Source organism: Myotis brandtii, unplaced genomic scaffold (genome assembly GCF_000412655.1).
Source record: "Myotis brandtii unplaced genomic scaffold, ASM41265v1 scaffold422, whole genome shotgun sequence".
NCBI classification, from domain to species: Eukaryota; Metazoa; Chordata; class Mammalia; order Chiroptera; family Vespertilionidae; genus Myotis; species Myotis brandtii.
Genome location: NW_005366171.1, coordinates 4,200,965 through 4,220,345, shown reverse-complemented (window position 1 = coordinate 4,220,345; position 19,381 = coordinate 4,200,965). Strand labels below are relative to the sequence as shown.

The window sequence follows — 19,381 nt, the reverse complement described above, 5'->3', positions numbered from 1 at the left end:
CCTAGCCCCCATCTACACTATGAGGCAATTCCTAATTTCCCACTAATGCAGCAGCAGGGGGCTGGTTTGTGCATCAGCTAACAGCTAGAGGCAAATGAGTAGTAACTCTGATGGGGGACAGGCAGCCCCGCCGGCCGAGCTCAGCCCAGGCGACTGCTAGACAGACTGGATGTGTTCAGAGGAGCACAGTCTGTGGGAAGAGACTCCAAGGCCACTGCCACGCACTACGGCTAAAGGAGTGGCCTCATGTCCGTTTCCAGGCTCATCCATTCCACGGACACGCTTCTCCAGAGGCTGCCCCTTTCCCTCCCAGCCTGGGCGTGTTCTCAGCGTATTAGGTATCAGGAGGACAAGGGGAAACACGAAAAGTGCCCAGAGCCCACATTTAACAGTTGCTCACGGTGCATTTCATGATCAATTTAAACAGAGGTAGCTCCCCACCTCCTTCTCCCTCCCTCCAAGCCAACCTCTGCACTGCTACCTTCTAGAACATGGAGAAGAGCCTTCAGTGGCTCTTTGGAAGAGGACCCAATGCAGTTCCTTAACGCGAGAAGAGTGGGCTCGCTTTCATACTCACTCTCTGCACCCCTAAGAATACTTTTATCCCCAAGTTCAAGTCTCACCAGAATCCTGACCCTCCATCCATGAAGTCCTGTCTGCCTGCCGTTGCACATGCCGGGCCCGTTCTGAAACACCCTCCCCCTCACTTCTCTCAGCAAACCCTCCTTATAACCCTCAACACTCAGCCCCATGCTCCCTCCTGCGAGTCCTGCCAGGCCTCTCCCCTCTGAGTTCCTACAACCTTGCCCTTTATGCCTCTCACAGAATTAATGTATAGTATTACATTAGGTTCACCACATGAAACTGCCAATTTGCTAGGTCAAAAATAGCCAGATAGCGGCAATTTCATATGGCAAAAAGTTACTTATTTCTAGGCTGATGTGCTGTTTTGCCATCTAAACTGTAGTACGAGAAACCTCCTGTTCATTTCCTCAGCACCTGACACAGTGGCTGGCATACAGTGTGCGTCCAACTAAAGCTCGCTGGACGAATGAGCGGTGCTAGACGTGCTGCCTGTTTCTGCTCTGTTGCTGGGTCCAACACAAAACCAGAATCAAACCCGGGACCGTTGGAAAGTATCTTACAGATTTCCACCTCAGCCAGGCCGAGCTCAGCTGGCTGTGCGGGCCGAGCAGAGCAGGGCATCTTGGAACATGCAGGGAGTGAGGGGAGCTAATTGTTCGGGACAACTACCTTTCTGGCAGGAGAAACAGAGTCAACAGCCGATGGAGAGGAAGCGGCAGCTGGATCAGGAGATGGAAGGCAGGAGGGAGAAGACGGAGGCTGAGTAGGAGACAGGCCTTTAGAGAGCAGTTTATTCTGCACAGAACAGAAACAGAGGAAAGTGATTATCCCCGGGGAAGGCACAGTATGCTCGCCTGGGTGCAGCCCCTGCCTCTGCATGCGAGGAGGGGAAAGGACATGCAGGCCCGCCTCTCGGGACCAAGCAGAGGCCTCTGTCTTTGGAGCCTGGCAGGGCTGTCTGGCTCCTGGCTACATTTTCTGCTCCAACTCCCTTGTCACACTGTAACAGCTGGAGCAGGTCCATCCTGCTCCTGCCCGTGTCTGCCACAGACACCAGCGAAGTCCCCAGGCCCTCACTCCGGAGCTTGGTATAAAGTGGCAGGTGCAAGCTTAGGAAAGGAGAATCCTGGGCTACTTCGGGGCAGATGGCCTCAGCATCTGCAGACACCTGTGCCACCTAAACATGAGCTAAATCAGCGGTTCTCAACCTGTGGGTCGTGACCCCTTTGGCGGTCGAACGATCCTTTCACAGGGGTCGCCTAAGACCATCCTGCATATCAGATATTTACATTATGATTCATAACAGTAGCAACATTACAGTTATGAAGTAGCAACGAAATAATTTTATGGTTGGGTCACAACATGAGGAACTGTATTTAAAGGGCCAGAAGGTTGAGAACCACTGAGCTAAATAAATGCAAAGCCTCCTTCCCAGGCCAGTGACTCTGCCGAGTAGCAGAGGACTCAGGTCTGGAGGAGACTGAGTAAGAGCAGCAGACAGGAATGTTCTAGAGACCAGGTTTGCTGCAAGAGAGCGCCTCACACATACAGGCGCTGTGGGACCTCATATCAATTCTTTCATCTCCTTGCCTGCACACACTCTCCTTTTCTGCAAGTTTCTAAATAAGCTCCTGGCTCGCGGGGGGCTGTGCTTTGTATTCTAAGGCAAAGCCATTCTCCTTGGCTCCGCGCTGCCTTTTGGGGGAGCAGAGTTCAGGTTACGGCGTGGGGCTGACCTCTTCCTCAGTGTTTCCCTGATCAAGGCCACGGGGAGATTCTCCATCCGGCCCTCAAACATCATGAGCAACTGGGCTGCTTTCACCTTAAAGGCGCTGTCATGTGATTCTTGCAACTGACCAGCTTTTCCTCTTTGTGTCTAACAGCCCGTGTTTCTGTTCAGTAATGTTTGCCTTTGATCTGAGCTCACTTTTCTCTCTTGGTTTTCCCTTTGTTCTGACTTATCTACCTATTTTGAGTGTTCTTATTTGCATCTTTTTAAGACGGCACCTTGAACTCTTTAGCGGCTTGACAAGTGAATCGTGCCTCCTGCTATAAAAGCAGTGGGAAGGAGGACACGGTGCTCCAGAGACTGAGTCGCGGCCGCCTCACGGGCTCCTGGGGCTCTGAACCCCCGTTTACCTGTGGGAAATCCCCATGTCCAAACATGGAGGCCAGGTGAGCCGCCTTCTCCTTAATGTTCTTTTGGTGAAATTCCCTGTTGGCCAAGTTCTGAGCCCTCTTCTGCAGCCAAGGCGAGAAAGGAGAAAGAAAAAGAGAGAGTGACAGAGCCTGGAATGGAGGGGGACAGGGGGCAGTCAGGCAGGCTTGTCTCACTCCCCACACACAGGACGGGGGACAGGGCACGAACAGGCAGAGAAGGAACCCACCCTGGGCAGGCGGAGGAAGAAGGGGAACGGAAGGCACCCCGGACCCAGGCAGAGGCAGGGCCCAGGGCGAGGCTTTCACCTGGAGAATCTTCTCCTCCACTAGCTGCAGCCGCCGCAGCACCCCCGACAGGGCCAGCGCCCCCTGGCAGGCAGGGTTTTCTTCGCGCCCCCCCAGCTGCAGGTCAGACTGGGCTCGGGCTCTGCGGGGCCGGCTCGGGCACTCGCCACCGGCGGACACTTGATTTATCTCTCGGAGCACATGCCCCGTCACAACCACGGAGGGGAGCTGGAGAGAAGACAAATCAAGCTTCCTTCCCTACTAGGGCCCTTGCATCGCCCCCCAACATGAGGACCCCCAGGAGGACCAGGGGCCCAGGGCGCACCAGGTGTCACCTTAAGATTCCATACTAACCTCAGGTGCTGATGGTCTACCATCTGCATCAGAATCACCTGATCTCTCCTTTGCTTTCTTTATTGTTATTTTTTTAATTTCCTTTTTAACTTAATTTATTGAGGTAACATTGGTTAATAACATTATATAAATCTGACATCCTCCTTAACATGACTATTGGGCCTCCTTCCAGACCCACTGAATCAAAACCTGTACAACCCATGTTCTCAATCCCAGACTCACACTGCAGCCACCGGGGCCCTTTAACAAACTACCCAAGACTGGGCCCAACTTCCGGAGGTTCTAATTTAATTGGTCTTGGGATGGGCACCAGATATTGGTATTTTTTTAAATACCCATTTTTTTAATTGAAAAAATTGTTCTTTAGGTAATTCTTATACACTAAGACGACATCTCTGCTTCATACCCACACTGACCTCATTCAGCCTCCACTGCCCAGAAGCAACACACATGTCTCATGCTGACCAGCCATCTCTGAATGCTGTGGTCAAAACAGTGAGTCTGTGCAAATTCCAAACCCAGAGATGCTGGCCGGGGAAAGCCACAGTGCCAGCTGCCGCTGCGCCTGCGCACCACGCGGGGCCTTGTCTACTCGGGCGCCACACCCCAGCCTTCCCCCTTCAAGGCGTGCAGCCGAGCGGCCACCTACACCCATTCCACCATCACTGCTTCTTTCTCATCCCTTTACACGTCAGCCTATGTACGTGGTCTGCAGCTAACGCTGTGTTCCGGGGCATCCGACAAAACAGACAGCAGACCAGGTGGTGCGGTCTGTGTCCCCAAGCAAACAGCGCACCAGAAGCACCGTGGTTGGTCAGCCGATACCCCCGACTGGCTGAAGGACCGCATGTTGTGCCTGCCTTCCCAGAGAAACCTATAATCAGCCCTACTTGGGTGTGCAGAGGCCGACTGAGCCCTCCCCTCTGCATCAGGGGCCCCTCTGGCTTCACCAAGACCCCATCCACTGGAAGGAGCCCTACCTGCCTTTTCAGAGGAGGCGGTGGGCTGGCCGTGGGCTCTTCCGGCTGGAGACAGCGAGAGTGAGCAGGAGGGTCAGAGGACGAGCGAAGGACAGGCTTACCTATCCCCGAGACATGGCATTCCTGGGAGGAGGACGGGGAGTCCAAGATAGCAGCCGCAGGAAACACGAAGGAAAAGGCTGAGTCAGACCGAGAGGACAGGAAGGGAGGCAGGGGGCGAGAGTTTTCAGGTACAGAGAGAGGGAGCGTGCCCTGGGCTGAGGTCCGGCAAGGCCAGGAAACCGGAACCTTGGCTCTGCGCAGGCGGACAGCAAGTCCCGGAGTCCCCTCCTCAGGGACAAGGTGTGAATTCAGGGAGGCCTTGCTGTTGGCTCAGACCCGGACACTGGACAGGCCCTGCCAGAGCCCATGCCCGGCCGGGGTGGCCGGCCCCAGAGCCTCCTGGAAATGGAAGAGCTTCCCGCCTACCAGGGGATGGGAGCTGATGGGAGAAGCTCCAGCAACACTCAGGGCTGCAAGGGACCCAGCCTGCAGAGGGGCAACTGAGACAAAACGTTAGAGTAGGAAGTCTCAGGACATGACCCCCTTCTATGAAAGCGTGGCTTCCTGGGAAGGTCCGTTTGTCTGGAGGAGCATGGTCCACCTCAAGGCCAGGGGGACCTCTATGATCACCTAAAAGCTGAATTAACCTAGAGGCTGCCCTCCTCCTGAGAGGAGCCTCATCTGTCGTGGGACAGGCGTTCTCCAAAGAAAGACCAGCCCCCATGCCTCAAGCTTTGGTGATGTGGCAGTGGCCTCCCAGAGGCCTTCGGGGGAGCCAACTGAGCTATGCAGCGCAGACCCCAAGCCAGAGTCCAGGAGAGGTCAGCTCGGCCTGCTCCCCGACCTCAGCTTTGCCTGCCGTCAGCCTCACCCTGACCCTGGTCAGACACTCAGCCTTGCCAACCTGACCCGAGGGAGTAGGGAGAGGCACCACAACACTTGGGAGTCGGTCCCCATTGCTGCAGGCCCACAGGGAGCTAAGACCCGTGACTCAGTTTCCCCTTGCTTGGGTGGGTCTTCTCACCAAGGACTTGGTGCTCTCCCAGGCAGCCAACACTCTAAAGCAGTGGTTCTCAACCTTCCTAATGCCGCGACCCTTTAATACAGTTCCTCATGTTGTGGTGACCCCCAACCATAAAATTATTTTCGTTGCTACTTCATAACTGTAATTTTGCTACTGTTATGAATCGTAATGTAAATATCTGATATGCAGGATGTATTTTCATTGTTACAAATTGAACATAATTAAAGCATAGTGATTAATCACAAAAACAATATGTAATTATATATGTGTTTTCTGATGGTCTTAGGCAACCCCTGTGAAAGGGTCGTTCGACCCCCAAAGGGGTCGAGACCCACAGGTTGAGAACCGCTGCTCTAAAGCTTCCTCCCACTGCACATCTCATCAATGGCTGCAAACCAAGTCATGGTTGCAAAGTAAAGCCAAACTAGGGAAAGGATTCTTCTCTCATGCACAGCAGGCGTGGCAAACTGCGGGCCTCTGGCCAAATCGGGCCTGCAGCCTGTTCTGTAAATAAAGTTTTATTGGAACACATGCATGCACATTTGTTGAGGTATTGTCTACGGCTGCTTCCATGCGACAATGGCAGAGCTGAGTAGCTGCAAGAGAGATCAGGTGGCCCCTGAAGCCTAAAGTATTGGCTCCCTGGCCCCTTTTAGAAAATCCTGTTGACTCCTGGTCTAGAAGAAGGCTTCCTTGAGCCAGGCGTGGCTGGCATACCTGAAATCCATCCCTAGCCGGAACATTTCTGCCAGCTTCTCAGTTCTGGTCACCGAGAAGGCTGGTCCAGTAAGCAAGTGATGGGACTCACCTGCTTCAGAAGCGAAGGGTTCCGAGAGCTCTCCTCGAACTTGGCCAGCAGCTGACTTGCCATGGACTTGACTTTGTTCTGATTTCCACCTTCTTTACTGATGCTGCCCTCTTGACTGGAGCCCAAACTCCGGCTGGAAAAGGCTGGCCGCTGCAAAGTCCAAATCAGTGCATTGGTGGTTGGGTCCCAGAACCCAGATATTAGGGAGGGGGCCTGGGGGCTGAGGACAGGGGACTAATTTCCTGAAGAAGGAGACCCTCCATGGGCTCAGGAAGTGAGGCACAAGCAGCAGGCAATGCCCAAGGACGGGCACAGCCAGGCTTGGCAGCCCGAGAGTTAGGGTTTGCATCCTGACTCTTTCACTTCCAGCCCAGTGACCTTGGCAATGAACTTCCCTAAAGTTTCTGCATCTGTAAAATGGGAGCATAACCCATTTCACATGGTTGTCACACACACACACACACAAAATCAAATATAATAATGAAGCAGTGAGCAAAATCATTTTCAAAATACATCCTGTGGCTCCCAAGAGGTGAACAGCATGTGTGTGTGTGTGTGTGTGTGTGTGTGTGTGTGTGTGTGTGTGTGTATGTGTGTGAAGGGAGCAAGAAGGGTGTCCGTCAGGCACAGGCTTTGGGCATCTTCCTCCTTCCTCCTCAGCACCCATTCCCACCTCCAACCTGCCCCGCTCTCTTGGTGCTACCATTTAAAAACAACGTTTAATTGTGAAATAATTTTGGATTTATGGAAAAACGACAAAGATAGCACAGATGGTTCTTGCATAGCCTTCACCCAGCTGCTCGTAATGGTAACATCGGGAGCAATCCCGATACTGTCACCGTAACTAAGAAATCCACCCCGGCATGCTGCCACGAACTACAGACTCGATTTGGACCACGCCAGTTTTTCCACATGCTTCCTTGTTTGGTTCCAGGATACAATCCAGGATCCTACATTGAATTAAGTCATGATTTCTCCTTAGTTCTCTCCTCTCTGTACAGTTTGTCCATCTGTCTTTGTCTTTTATGACTTTGACAGTTTCAAAGGGGACGGGTCAGCTCTTGTGTACCAAGTCCCTTAATCCGGGTGCTCTGATCTTCCTCGTGGTTAGGCCGGGTTATGGATTTTGGAGAAGGATGCCAGGGAGGTGAAGGGCTCCTCTCGGTGCTTTATACCAGGGTACATGATACCAACGTGACTAATGACGGGTGAGACGTTGGCTGTGACCTTTTGATTATGCTATTTTATAAAATGGAGTCCCAGCCCAACAGGCGTGGCTCAGTGGTTGAGCATCAACCTATGAACCAGGAGGTCATGGTTCGATTCCCGGTCAGGGCACATGCCCGGGTTTCAGGCTCGGTCCCCAGTGGGGGGCTTGCAGGAGGCAGCCGATCAGTGATCCTCTCTCATCATTGATGTTTCTCTTTCTCTCCCTCTCCCTTCCTCTCTGAAATCAATAAAAATACACATATTTTTAAAATGGAGTTCCATGTAAGGCTTCTTTAGTTCATCTGCTACAAAGGAAACTTGGAAAATTACCAGTTTTCACGGAATGTCCGTCTCCCCTTCCCATAGGCTCTGCCCCCACAGGCCTCGGGGTGAAAATGGCACTGGTATGTCCAGTGGGCAGTCTGCTTTCCCAGGAGACAACAAACCTCTGGGGCAGACATTCTCAGGACAATAAAGAGATTCCGGGGAAGCAGCAAGCCACAGTCCGTTGTTTTTCTAACAGACCCCTAAGAGCCGCAGCCCCGTGGGAAACCTTGTCTGTGTAGCCACCCTGAAGTGCTGGACAAACACCAACCGGAGTCACTCCCCACTTCAAAGTGGGAAGTGTGGCTGCACAGCCACCCAGCCTGGAGTGCAGAGCGGGCGAGTTCACTGGGGAGGTCACTGTTTGTACAAGGCCAACGTCACCGGGACAGTGGGTCGTGCAGACAGCACTCCCCAGACGTGAATCACCAGGGGCTCCTTCAAAAGCAGGTTTGGGCTCCGTTGGTCCGGGGTGGGCCCAGAGACTCTGCATTTGTAACCAGCTGCCAGGTGATGCTGACACTGTCGGTTCTGGGCCCACACTTAGTGAGAATTGAGAAAGAATTATGGTTTGGGTAAATTTGACTTGGAAGCAAAAAAAGTTGGCTCAGAAAACAGCCCAGAGCAGGGGTCCTCAAACTTTTTAAACAGGGGGCCAGTTCACTGTCCCTCAGACGGTTGGAGGGCCGGACTATAGTTTAAAAAAAAACACTATGAACAAATTCCTATGCACACTGCACATATCTTATTTTGAAGTAAAAAAACAAAACGGGAACAAATACAATATTTGTAGTTGCATGTGGCCCACGGGCCGTAGTTTGAGGACCCCTGGCCCAGAGCCATCTCAGAAGGGACAGGTGCAACCGATTTCTTTCCACACTCCACTCATGTGCTGCCATCGACAGAAAGAACACAAATGGCCCCTCAAATAAGACCTGTGTGAGAGGCAGGAGCAGACTCCCACCCAAGACAAAGTGCATGCAAGGGACGCTCCTTAGGTGGAGGCCAGAGCAAATCCCAGGCACACAGGCGAGAGCCAACACCGTGACGGGGGAAATGGACATCTCTCCTCCTGTCACTCAGCCTCTGCTTCCTCCTCTCAATCATCTCCCAGTTCGCAGGCTCTGGCTCACAGCAGCGCCAAGAGACGAGGAAGCAGCAGTTCTTGAAGGGATTCCCCCAAAGAAATTCTAGTAAGGGTTCAGACAAGGGTGATTTGAACTCAGTGGATAATACGAGTTTGAGCACATTTTAAGACATGAATGGAACTGCAGGCCTTATCAGCGCTTCCCTTCAAGCGTCCCAGAAAACGGGCTGAGCCATAGGCAGCGCCCCTCTTCCCCATGGCGGGCCTGGTGGCTCTATTCGTTACAAAGTTCAGCTGTGAGGACCAGGGTGCTGATCCCGGTCAAGGCTTCCCCATGAAGCAAGTCACAGACATGAACACAATGTCATAAAAATACACATTTCAGATGGAAGTCTTTTCTAAGCCCTATAACCCAGGTATAATGTGTTATACAAACGCCTCCACGTGCCTCTGTCATAATCGTGGCATCAGCCGTCAGGCTAGCTAGCGCTGGCCTCCTGCAGTTCACTGACAACACCTGGGCTTGCTTTGCGGGGACTGGAACGACCTTTTCAAGTGAAGGCATATCTCAGGTCTCTTTAAAGAGCTGCCTGGGGAAGCGGAACTGATACCCTCTTTTTCTGCTGATCAATTTTTCAGTAGCAGGAGAGAGACTGGTGCCTGGTTTTGACAAAGTAGCCTGTAATGTTCTCCTGTCACCAGAAGGTGGCACTTGCGGGCACTGGGACATTGGCCTTCAAGACTCAAGTGCAGAAAGCACGAAAGGTAGAAACAATGACTGGGAGAAAAGCCGGACAGCAGATGCCTCTTCACTGCTCACTATTGATAGTGATTAAATATTGATCAGCATAGGTGCCATAGGTCAGGCCCCGCATGTTGCATAGCATCTTATATAATCTTTAAAAATCCTGCCAGGTTTCATACATTTCAAATGTATCATTTGTATTTTACAGACGTGAGCCCCACCCAGCTGGCTCTGTTTCTTAAGGTCACATTGCTAGTAACTAGTGGAGCGAGGACCAGAACCCGACTGTTTTTCCACCAAGTCAAGCCTGGGACTGAGCAGCTCCAGAGAGAGGAGAGCAAGGAGGGCCAGGGCGGCTGGGCCTGTGGCCATAGGCTGTCAGGCCACGGGCCTCTGTTGAAACCGACGCTGTGCACACGAACCTCGTGCAGGCTGTTGAAGCCTCTCCGCCTCCGTTTGTTCATGTCGTTATTCTCCTCCGTTTGGTTGTCCACCTGCAAAGGCCAAGAGAGCACCGTGAGCTCAGGACCATCAAGGACCTCGGATCCACTGACAGCCCTGAACCAGCACTGGGCCTGCTGCCCTGCCTGCCCAGGAGACAGACGGACATACCCCACCCTGCACCCAGAGCTCTGTTCGGGCGCAGGGGCTGGGGCCTTGCTCCACCTGGGGAGCCAGTTTCTGTCAGAAGGGGTGGGAATCACATCCCCAAATCCAGCTGAAACATCCCAAAGCACAGACTCCCTGTGACAGGGCAGGGATCGTCCCCGCGGTGAATGCGACCTCGGTCTCAGGCAGTGGCCTCCAGGCCTGCTGAAGCCCCTCCGGTGCTGCCTATGAGACCACCTCTGACAAGGGGCTAACGCTGGCTCACCTCAAGGGCAGGATTCTTGGGGCTCAGAGCAGCTGCCCAGGGAGGTGACGGCCACTCGGACACCACCCCAGCTACCAGTGCGAGATCGTTTAACTTCAAAGGAGAACCAGACTCTGAACCCTACGGTGAGTGTACAGCCAGTGTGCCCAGGACTGTGTGATTCATCGCTTTTTGTCCCCGGCATCGTTATAGTGCCTCCTTTCACACTCAAAAGCATCCTGGTTTAGACAATAAATTACGTGGTTGCCCTACCAATAGCCTTTTACAGCCTATATCTGCTGCCCGAATCTGGACATTTACACCCAGAGACACCCCGAGAAACGCGCACTACCCGAGCCCATCACATCACCTCCGCGAGGACCACCCACGGGCACCCGCTGTCAGGCTGGCCCGAATCTGGACATTTACACCCAGAGACACCCCGAGCCCATCACATCACCTCCGCAAGGACCACCAACGGGCACCCGCTGTCAGGCTTGAGCCTCAAAGGAATGAGTGGAACTGCACAGGTTGTGCTGCTGCGATGGGCTGGGCTGGGCTGGGCTGGGTGTGAGGGCTGACTTAGTTCTTCCCCTGCACACTGCAGGATGAGTCCATTCTTGACAATGAAGTTAAACCTACCTCTCTACCTTCTCCAAATGGCCAGCCCCCTGAGGACCATGGAATCACCCCACAACTATGTCTCCAGCCAGTGTGCCCAGGACTGTGTGATTCATCGCTTTTTGTCCCCGGCATCGTTATAGTGCCTCCTTTCACCCTCAAAAGCATCCTGGTTTAGACAATAAATTACGTGGTTGCCCTACCAATAGCCTTTTACAGCCTATTTCTGCTGCCCGAATCTGGACATTTACACCCAGAGACACCCCGAGCCCATCACATCACCTCCGCAAGGACCACCAACGGGCACCCGCTGTCAGGCTTGAGCCTCAAAGGAATGAGTGGAACTGCACAGGTTGTGCTGCTGCGATGGGCTGGGCTGGGCTGGGCTGGGTGTGAGGGCTGACTTAGTTCTTCCCCTGCACACTGCAGGATGAGTCCATTCTTGATAATGAAGTTAAACCTACCTCTCTATCTTCTCCAAATGGCCAGCCCCCTGAGGACCATGGAATCACCCCACAACTATGTCTCTCTCCTACGGGGAGCCTCCTCGCCCGCAGAGGGCCCTCCACAGCAGGCCCAAATCAAATCCTGGCCTTGGTTCCACTTGGGATGCAGCAGCCAGGGTGGCTGGCCACTCTCTCCCCTCCAACCCAGGGGTACCACCCCATCAGCCCTACACACCCTAAACTTGCCCAATCACAAGAGGATTCTTTTACCTCCCAGTTGTTCTGGAACAGCACTAATACTTTTGGTTGTTATTACAATAGATGCTAATATACCACATAATAGCAACGGCAACAATACTACCGCTGAAGTCTCTAGCACGGTCTGCTGTGTGCTCACTGGCTTCCAACAGAAAGCACCTGCTTCCCGAGTTCTTACACTCCCCCTGACCCCTGACCCCTCCCCGTATTTACCAGGACCTTTAATATTTTCAAAGACGAGATCAACCAGAGCTTAGTCATTAATATTTGTTTAAAAATTTGACCCAGGCATCAAAAAAACAAAAACAAAAAACAAAAAACAAAAACCCCGACAGATCAAAGGGCCCTGCCGTCCCTCCCACATTCTCCTCAGCTCCCAATAACTCATTATTCTGTGACTGGAAATTATTTCAGGCCCAACGCTTGGGCAAACACCAAGAGAAACAGATGACCTATTTGCAACAGCTTTGGGTCTTAGAGGCACAGGCTGTCTGGCCCGAGCTCTGCAGCCCGTGAATGCCTCGCTGGCCTGGGACTGCAGCCTGTGGAAGCACAAGATGTCCTGCCCACCCGGCAGGAACACGCGGTGCAGCATCTTCGGGTTTTCTATTGTTTTTTGTTTGTTTGTTTGTTTCCACCTTAAATGAAGACTTGGCTTTTCCCTCAAAGAACAACACATGTTATTCTCTCTTTTGCATTCAACAGCCGTGGGTGTGACTGTTCCAACAACCAGAGCCTGTCTAGGTCCAAAGCCAGGGTTTGCTGCAGGCCCACAGAAAGCACCTCTAAGGGGAAGTGTGTGCAGTAGCAGCCACAGCTCCTCTGCTTCAGCCTGAGCCACGGGACAGTAAACCGTGGTCTGTGTGGAGAGGTGAGCAATGAAGAGCTAGGTTAAAACTAAATGGTGGAGAAAACGCAAACCTAGACGTTTATGTATTTTTTTTCTTATTTGTATATCTCTATTTGGGAACTAAAGTTGCCCCAGCACCCCCATCTCCTTGGGCTCTATTTTATTCTACAAAGAATTGGGTTGCAAGGAGAAAGAAAATACTTATTGTGCCAGTCAGACAGAACGCGAGAATAAACCAGTAACTCACTTTCTTTTCCTATTAATATTTTTCATCCCTTTCACTTGAACATTTTTTTAAAATCATGATGTCCTAGTGACTTGTAAGATTCTGCACACCAAAAATCACTTATTAAAACTAATTGGTATCTCCACTAAAAAAAAAAAAAATTAGGCATATATCTCCCAATCTGATCCTTTATTTGATCAGCACAAAATCACCATGTTCCCATATTGCCTGACTTAATGTGAATTTAGCCCAAAGTAAACAAGCTTTGTATTTAGTTAGTATAACCTAATTGTGGAGAAATTAAGATCTGGGCCACAGGAAGAGAGACTGGCCATTGCAGGCAAATGACCTGGTTGAGAAGGGTGGTTGCCATGAGATTTGGAAAGATGGCCAGTGACACTGCCAAGAGAGTCTGTTCTTCTTCAATGGCAGCGTAGAAAGGAAACATGGGTTCGAGTTCTGACATGAATTACTTCCTGGCTGTGTGACCTTAGAGGAATCACCTAACCTCTCTGACTTCAGTTTCCTCACTTTAGGATATTACACTGTCATAACTGGTGTAAGGATCAATAAAGTCATTTATGTAAAACATTTCTTATAACATGAAGTGCTGTGTGTTAGACGCTGTCACTGAGGTTAATGCTAGTTACCAGACATTAGAATCTAATTCTGACTTTGACATCCACCACCTACATGGCATTGCAATTTGACCTCCCTACATCCAAGTTTCCGCATCTCGCTGGGATGAAGACACATTCCCCGCCTCCCTTAGAAGGCGACGCGAGGGGCGAATGCGATACACAGGAAACTGTTCCTGATGCTCTAAGTGCTACATCGCCCATGGTTGCAGCACCGAACCCACGGTTCAATCCAACTAGTGTCACTCATCTGTTCAGAAGACGAGCATCTTTACTTAATCAGTACTTGCAAAGGGCATGACCTGTCACTTACGGAGCCCCTTCCACGTGCCAAAGACTGTGTCAGACCTGCAGCATGCATTTGTTGACAGTGTCTTCACAGCAATGCAATGCTCGTTATTATGATCATCTTGCAGACAAGCCCAGGAAATTCCTGAGAGGTTTAAGCACATAAATCCCCAGCAGACCTAAAGCCGTGTCTGCCTGGCCTCAACGTGCACTGCCATGCTGCAAACCAGCTCAGAACCTCTGGCTGTGGGTGCACAGAGGGCAGGAGAGATCAGCCTGAAAACCACAGGTGCTGGAGGGGGAGAGCGGGGGGCGGGGTCGGGCAGCATCGGGACCTGGTCCCCTGGACTCTCCCGAACCTTCTTCAGTCTCTCAACTGAGAAGTACTAGGCAGCTCGCCGGGAGCTTTGGCTGCTGGGTGGGTGGTTCTGGGAGAGGAGTTGGGGAAGGGGAGTGAGAGGAACTGCAGAAGCCCCTCTAGAAGGCAAGCTCCCCTGGTCAGGGTCCTGCTTGTCTTGTTCACTGCTCTACCCCAGCTCCAAGGGGAGACCTCAACATAAACTAGGCATCAGTAAATGCGTGTTGAATAGACGGAAGGAGGAAGCACATTTAAAAAAAATTTTTGTTGTTAATCCTCTCCAGAGGATATTTTTTCCATTGATTCTTTAGAGAGAGTGGAAGGAAGGGGTGGGGTGGGGGAGAGACAGAGAGAAATGTTGATGTGAGATAGACACATCAATTGGTTGCTTCCCACATTTACCCCAACCAGGGCCGGGGATTGAGCCTGCAACCGAGGTACGTGCCCTTGACTGGAATCGAACCTGCTGCTCTTCAGTCTTTGGGCCAACGCTCTAACCACTGAGTAAAACCGGCCAGGGCAGGAAGCACTTTCTTCCCTAGCAACCCCTGGCTCTTTGCAGAGTGTTTGTGCAGAAGACTCATGGAGAGGAGCGCTGGGAGGCTGACTCAGGCCCCCCACAGGTCATGTGCACGCCACGCTACTGGGGACCAGTGCTGGAGGAGGACCTGGGTCAGAATCAGCCAGCTGAGCAGGATCTGCATCCTGGGGCCACTAACCCGGCTTCTGGGATGGGCTTTTCATGGACAAGTGACAACCTCTGTGCTGTGCTGTCCTCCAAGGAGTGGGCTCAGAATGGGGAAAAGATCAGGCCCCCTGCGTGCATATGTCACATGTGACGCATGTAATGGCTGAAGTGGCCGTCAATACAGGCATTACCCACATGTGGCAGGCCTAGGAGAGGGAGGACAGAGACCACATATGTTCAGGTGTCACCTGTGGTGCGTGGTGACAAGAGCCCTGGAGTCCCCCGGAACTGTCGCTTGCCCTGAGGCTTTCTATGCTTACGGGATGAGAGGCAGACCTGCAGAAGCAGACCCTGGGGGTAGTAAAAGGAAAAGAGAATCTCAGGCTCTTCTTCCCACAGGCCTGGCCCCGCCGGTCCTCAGAGCTCATCGAGCAGCCCCATAGCTCCCACTCACCGAGGGACCACCTCATGGCGGGTGGATGGAAAGTTACAAGGTCCTCGGGGAGGAAAAGTCTTATTTTGCCTAATGTTGGTCCGTCTTGCTGGGATTTTGATATCAGCAGACTTAGGGATGAGAGAAAAATGTAACACCAACAGTGAAAACTGGAGGGAGAGAGGCTTTTAAGACTGGCTCAGCGGAGACACAATGAACTCTCTTCAAATTAAGATGCCACGTTGTGAACGCACGTGAGCTGTTGCGTTCCCGTATCTCAGTGCTCTTCTGGCAGCTGGTGAGGGTTGGGGAGGGACAGGGAGGGATGGGAGAAGGGGGCGAGGGTGAGTGCAGATGCACATCTGTGTACAGATACTGCATGTGCTTGTGGAGTAGAATCAAGCAGGCAAGGCCTGGCCTGCCTCTCTCAGCCATAGGGGCTCGTGAACTGGGGCGGCGAGGGCTGTGTCTCTAATTGTGGCCATATCTTCTGATTGACTGTGTGGAGCCTCTATGTGAGTGCAGTTTTCTGAGTCTCGGGCAGACATCCTCTGTGTCCATCCCAGGGGAAATGGGAGTGGACTCAGCACTCTGCTTGTGAGAGATGTGAAGCCCAAAGAGCAGTCATTGCAAATCGGTTCCCCAAACCAAGAAAGTGTCCAGATACAACAAGAAGACATGTGGTCGAATGGGGAGAAGGTCCTTTCCGTGGGGCCCGATCACTGCCCAGGCATCGAGTAGTGGACAATATGCTGGGGTATTTCAGTGACGACCAGGGGAGCATGGGACCCACTGGCCTTACTAACTTGCCCTCCCATGGGCAGCCCACGACACATGCTGGAGGAGCCCAGCCATGGTTCACACCTGCTCCCCTGCATTTCCTAGCAGAGCCAGCAGAACATGGAGCGAGGGCCCAGCAGCCGTCAGGGGCCTGGCTGGCCTAGCTGACTGCTGACTTTTGACCATTCCCACCTCCTGGCCAGGCCCTTTCCATTCAGTCACTCAATAAACAGAGGTGTGGTGAGTGAAGGTTTAAACTCCAATCCAGCCCCTTCTGCTGTTTCAGTTGTGGGCTATGTGGTGAGAGAAACCGGTGAATGGAGAAAAGTGGTGAACGCTTGGCCCAGAGGGCTTGTGGAAAGGCTGCGTTGGCTGTCTGGATGGGGCAGCCCAGAGTGGGGTCCTTGGGCTTCAGAGGAAACATGACTGGCCTGGCGGGAGCACGCCTATGGCTGGTCTCCAGAGGACAGCTTTCACTCACGGGACATGTGGTGGCGATGCAGCCCTCACACTGAGCTTCTGAATGGGGCGCCCTGGGGTGCAGAGCAGACAGAGCTCTGCTGAAAACCCTGGCAGACCTGCGCACCTTCCTCCCCAGCCCTCACTTGGCTCACCCACCCCTCCCAGTAGACAGGGCGTGGGGGAGCGCTGAGTATCCTATGCAGCTAGCCCAACAACTGCTTGCGACATTCCAGGGAGAGCAGGTCTCAGTGGAAAAAGTGACCACTGTTCCAGCAGCTGAGAGAAAGGAGGGAGGCCACACCCTGGGTGGAGGGGAGGCAGGACATGGCATGACTGTCAGCAACTGCGAGAGGCTGAGACAGGCAGAGGCCTGCACCCTCTGCCAAGCGAGGGAGGCTCCCCGTGCGCTGAGAGCCAGGGCGAGCCCTGGACCAGGACTTGCCACCTAACACCTCTGGGCCCCCTTTTAAAAATCTGTACAATGAGCACAATAAGCAAGACGACTTGTATTATCCCTTTCCCAGAGATGCCATCACTCAGATACAATTATTTCTCATTAGGCCCATCATTCCCAAACCGGGTACCAAGGCACCCTGTGGCACGACAGTCAACTCGTAGAGGAGCCGCAGGGTATTTAGATTTTCTAGGGAAGCATGGTGAAGTCTGCCTTAGACCTTGCAAAACGCCCTTATAAGATATTTGAACTTAACTACTGAATAAATGGAACTTATTTAGATCGAGGGGCACCGTGAAAAAAGTACTGAGACAGGCAGGGTGCCGTAGGTCAGGGAAGCTCGGGAACCTCTTTATTGGGCGCTGAGCTCTTCAAAGGCAAGGAGCCTATCGTAGTCATTTTTGTCCATGTCCTCCCCTCGTCAAAAACTAACCAAAAGTTCAGCCCTAATGTTGGCATACTGTAGGGCCCAACGGATATTTGTTGAATGAATAAAAAAAAATGAATAGAACAGGATGTGTAACTGTAGCATCACCGCCCTGCCACTCAATGGTTCCTGATCGAAATAAACTGCTCAACAGAGTGAGAAGCTGCCTCTCCTCCCCACCGAGGAGGCCATGCTGATCCACCCGGAACTTCCTGTAACCCAGTAATTCTCAACCTTCTGGCCCTTTAAATACAGTTCCTCATGTTGTGACCCAACCATAAAATTATTTTCGTTGCTACTTCATAACTGTAATGTTGCTACTGTTATGAATCATAATGTAAATATCTGATATGCAGGATGGTCTTAGGCGACCCCTGTGAAAGGGTCGTTCGACCGCCAAAGGGGTCGCGACCCACAGGTTGAGAACCACTACTGTAACCGCTTCTAAGTCAGCGAAGTGCCGGGGGATCTTCCAAAACACTCAGTTACTAACCTGAGTTTTGCTCACGTCTCCTGTGTGATTTATCAGCAGACACAGACCCAGAGCAGGACATTCTCCAACCCCCCAGCCCCATCCATGTGCAAAAAGCAGTTAAAGGAGAGCCAAGCCTCGACTTACTCGTGGAGTCCTCTTCCTGGGAAACGTGAGGTTGAGATAGTTGTGAGGAAGGGATGATTTGGCCACGCCCAAGTCATCATTTTCTCCATAGTTTTTGCCCCAAGAGTCTGTTAGGAAGTAAAAGTATGGCTGAGATTTGGGTCCTGCCACAGCTACCCAAGGGTTTAAGGGTGTCACTGCTATAAGGTCCCTCCAAAATAATTTTCTCCCCACAACTAAAGATGTGAATGGCCTGGGCAGGGAGCTGTGCAGCCCCACCAGAGACTGCCAACACTGGGGGCAGACCAGAACCCTGGCATCATGCATCACCTACACACAGACCCACTTACACACACGGGTCTGGGTATGTGGGACCCACCCCTGTTTGGCCTCAAAGCCAAAGGGAAGGCATGGGTCAGCCCAGAACAGAAGACACCAGGGTGAAGGGCAGCCGGAGACGGCCCAGGGCAGAGCTGGCTCCAGGGCAGAGCGAAGCGTGGTCCGAAGCAGGTGCTTACCCACAGGCCTCAGCGGGGTGCCCCGGAAGAGCTCATAGAACTTGGACAGGTACATGACCATGCTGAGCTTGTCGGGCTCCTGCGCTGACGCCATCTCTTTGCCCGTGGTCACTGGGGGGATGCCAAACTCTCGCTCGGCCACGTCAAACGCCAGCTGGTTGTTCTCCACAGCGTCATCTTCGTTCAGAGAGTCAAAGTTGCTGGAGAATCAAAACGAGGTGAAACTCAGGGAGAGGAGGCAGAGGTGGGGGGAGTGAAGGAGCAGTGACCCCATCCTCGGTCCCGAATCACACCCCAACCCCGCTCCCCAGGAGCCTCAGTCACAAGAAGCTAACACTGTCCAGATTTGGGCCACGAGAACGTCACGGCTGTCCCAAGATGGTGTACACCACTTTGGGAAATGCATGAGCTACTTTGCCTTTAGATAGTTCCCTTATGTTTGTTTTCTTTTCGCTACAAAACTAACATGGGCTTCTTGTCAAAAAAGAATCAAGTGATTTATAACCTGTGAAGTGATAAGTGAGAGTCACCCCCTTCTCAAGGCAACCTCACGTCCTAAAGGTACCAATTGATAACGCGTTGGCAGGTTTCCTTTCGGCCCTTTGGATGCCTTTGCTCGTGGGCGTGAGGTTACACCGCACACAGTGATTTAAACACAACCTCAATCGATGCATTGTGCTTTCAACATCACGAGGTACTCACATAATTCAATCTCCCTAATGAACCTGACATATTTCCCAACCTATAAATGAAGAAACAAACTCAGAGAAGGCACGCGCCTTACCCAATGGTACACAGTTAGTCAATTCGGGTCTCAGCTCTAATTATTTGGGCTGTAAACCATCACATTTCCCCCCAGAATTAGGTCTTACCCATCATT

General features: G+C 52.2%; 1 protein-coding gene across 7 annotated transcripts in view; it reads right to left on the bottom strand.

Moving 5' to 3' along the window:
• MICAL2 (microtubule associated monooxygenase, calponin and LIM domain containing 2) overlaps positions 1 to 19,381 on the bottom strand; it is a 182,265-nt gene that overhangs the window by 81,803 nt on the left and 81,081 nt on the right. For 4 of the 7 annotated variants that reach the window (XR_001363607.1, XM_014545887.1, XM_014545892.1 and 1 more), the window contains exons 13-20: positions 18,502 to 18,701; positions 18,005 to 18,111; positions 10,026 to 10,097; positions 6,239 to 6,388; positions 4,365 to 4,487; positions 3,052 to 3,258; positions 2,725 to 2,826; positions 1,255 to 1,380 (exon numbers count right to left, since the gene is read on the bottom strand). Coding sequence is in view for 6 of the 7 variants with exons in the window: in XM_014545887.1 (XP_014401373.1) it covers positions 1,255 to 1,380; positions 2,725 to 2,826; positions 3,052 to 3,258; positions 4,365 to 4,487; positions 6,239 to 6,388; positions 10,026 to 10,097; positions 18,005 to 18,111; positions 18,502 to 18,701 (1,087 nt within the window). In the remaining variant the exon portion in view is untranslated. The remainder of the gene's footprint in view (positions 1 to 1,254; positions 1,381 to 2,724; positions 2,827 to 3,051; positions 3,259 to 4,364; positions 4,488 to 6,238; positions 6,389 to 10,025; positions 10,098 to 18,004; positions 18,112 to 18,501; positions 18,702 to 19,381) is intronic. The other 3 variants (XM_014545889.1, XM_014545890.1, XM_005873982.2) reach the window with 1 other exon arrangement.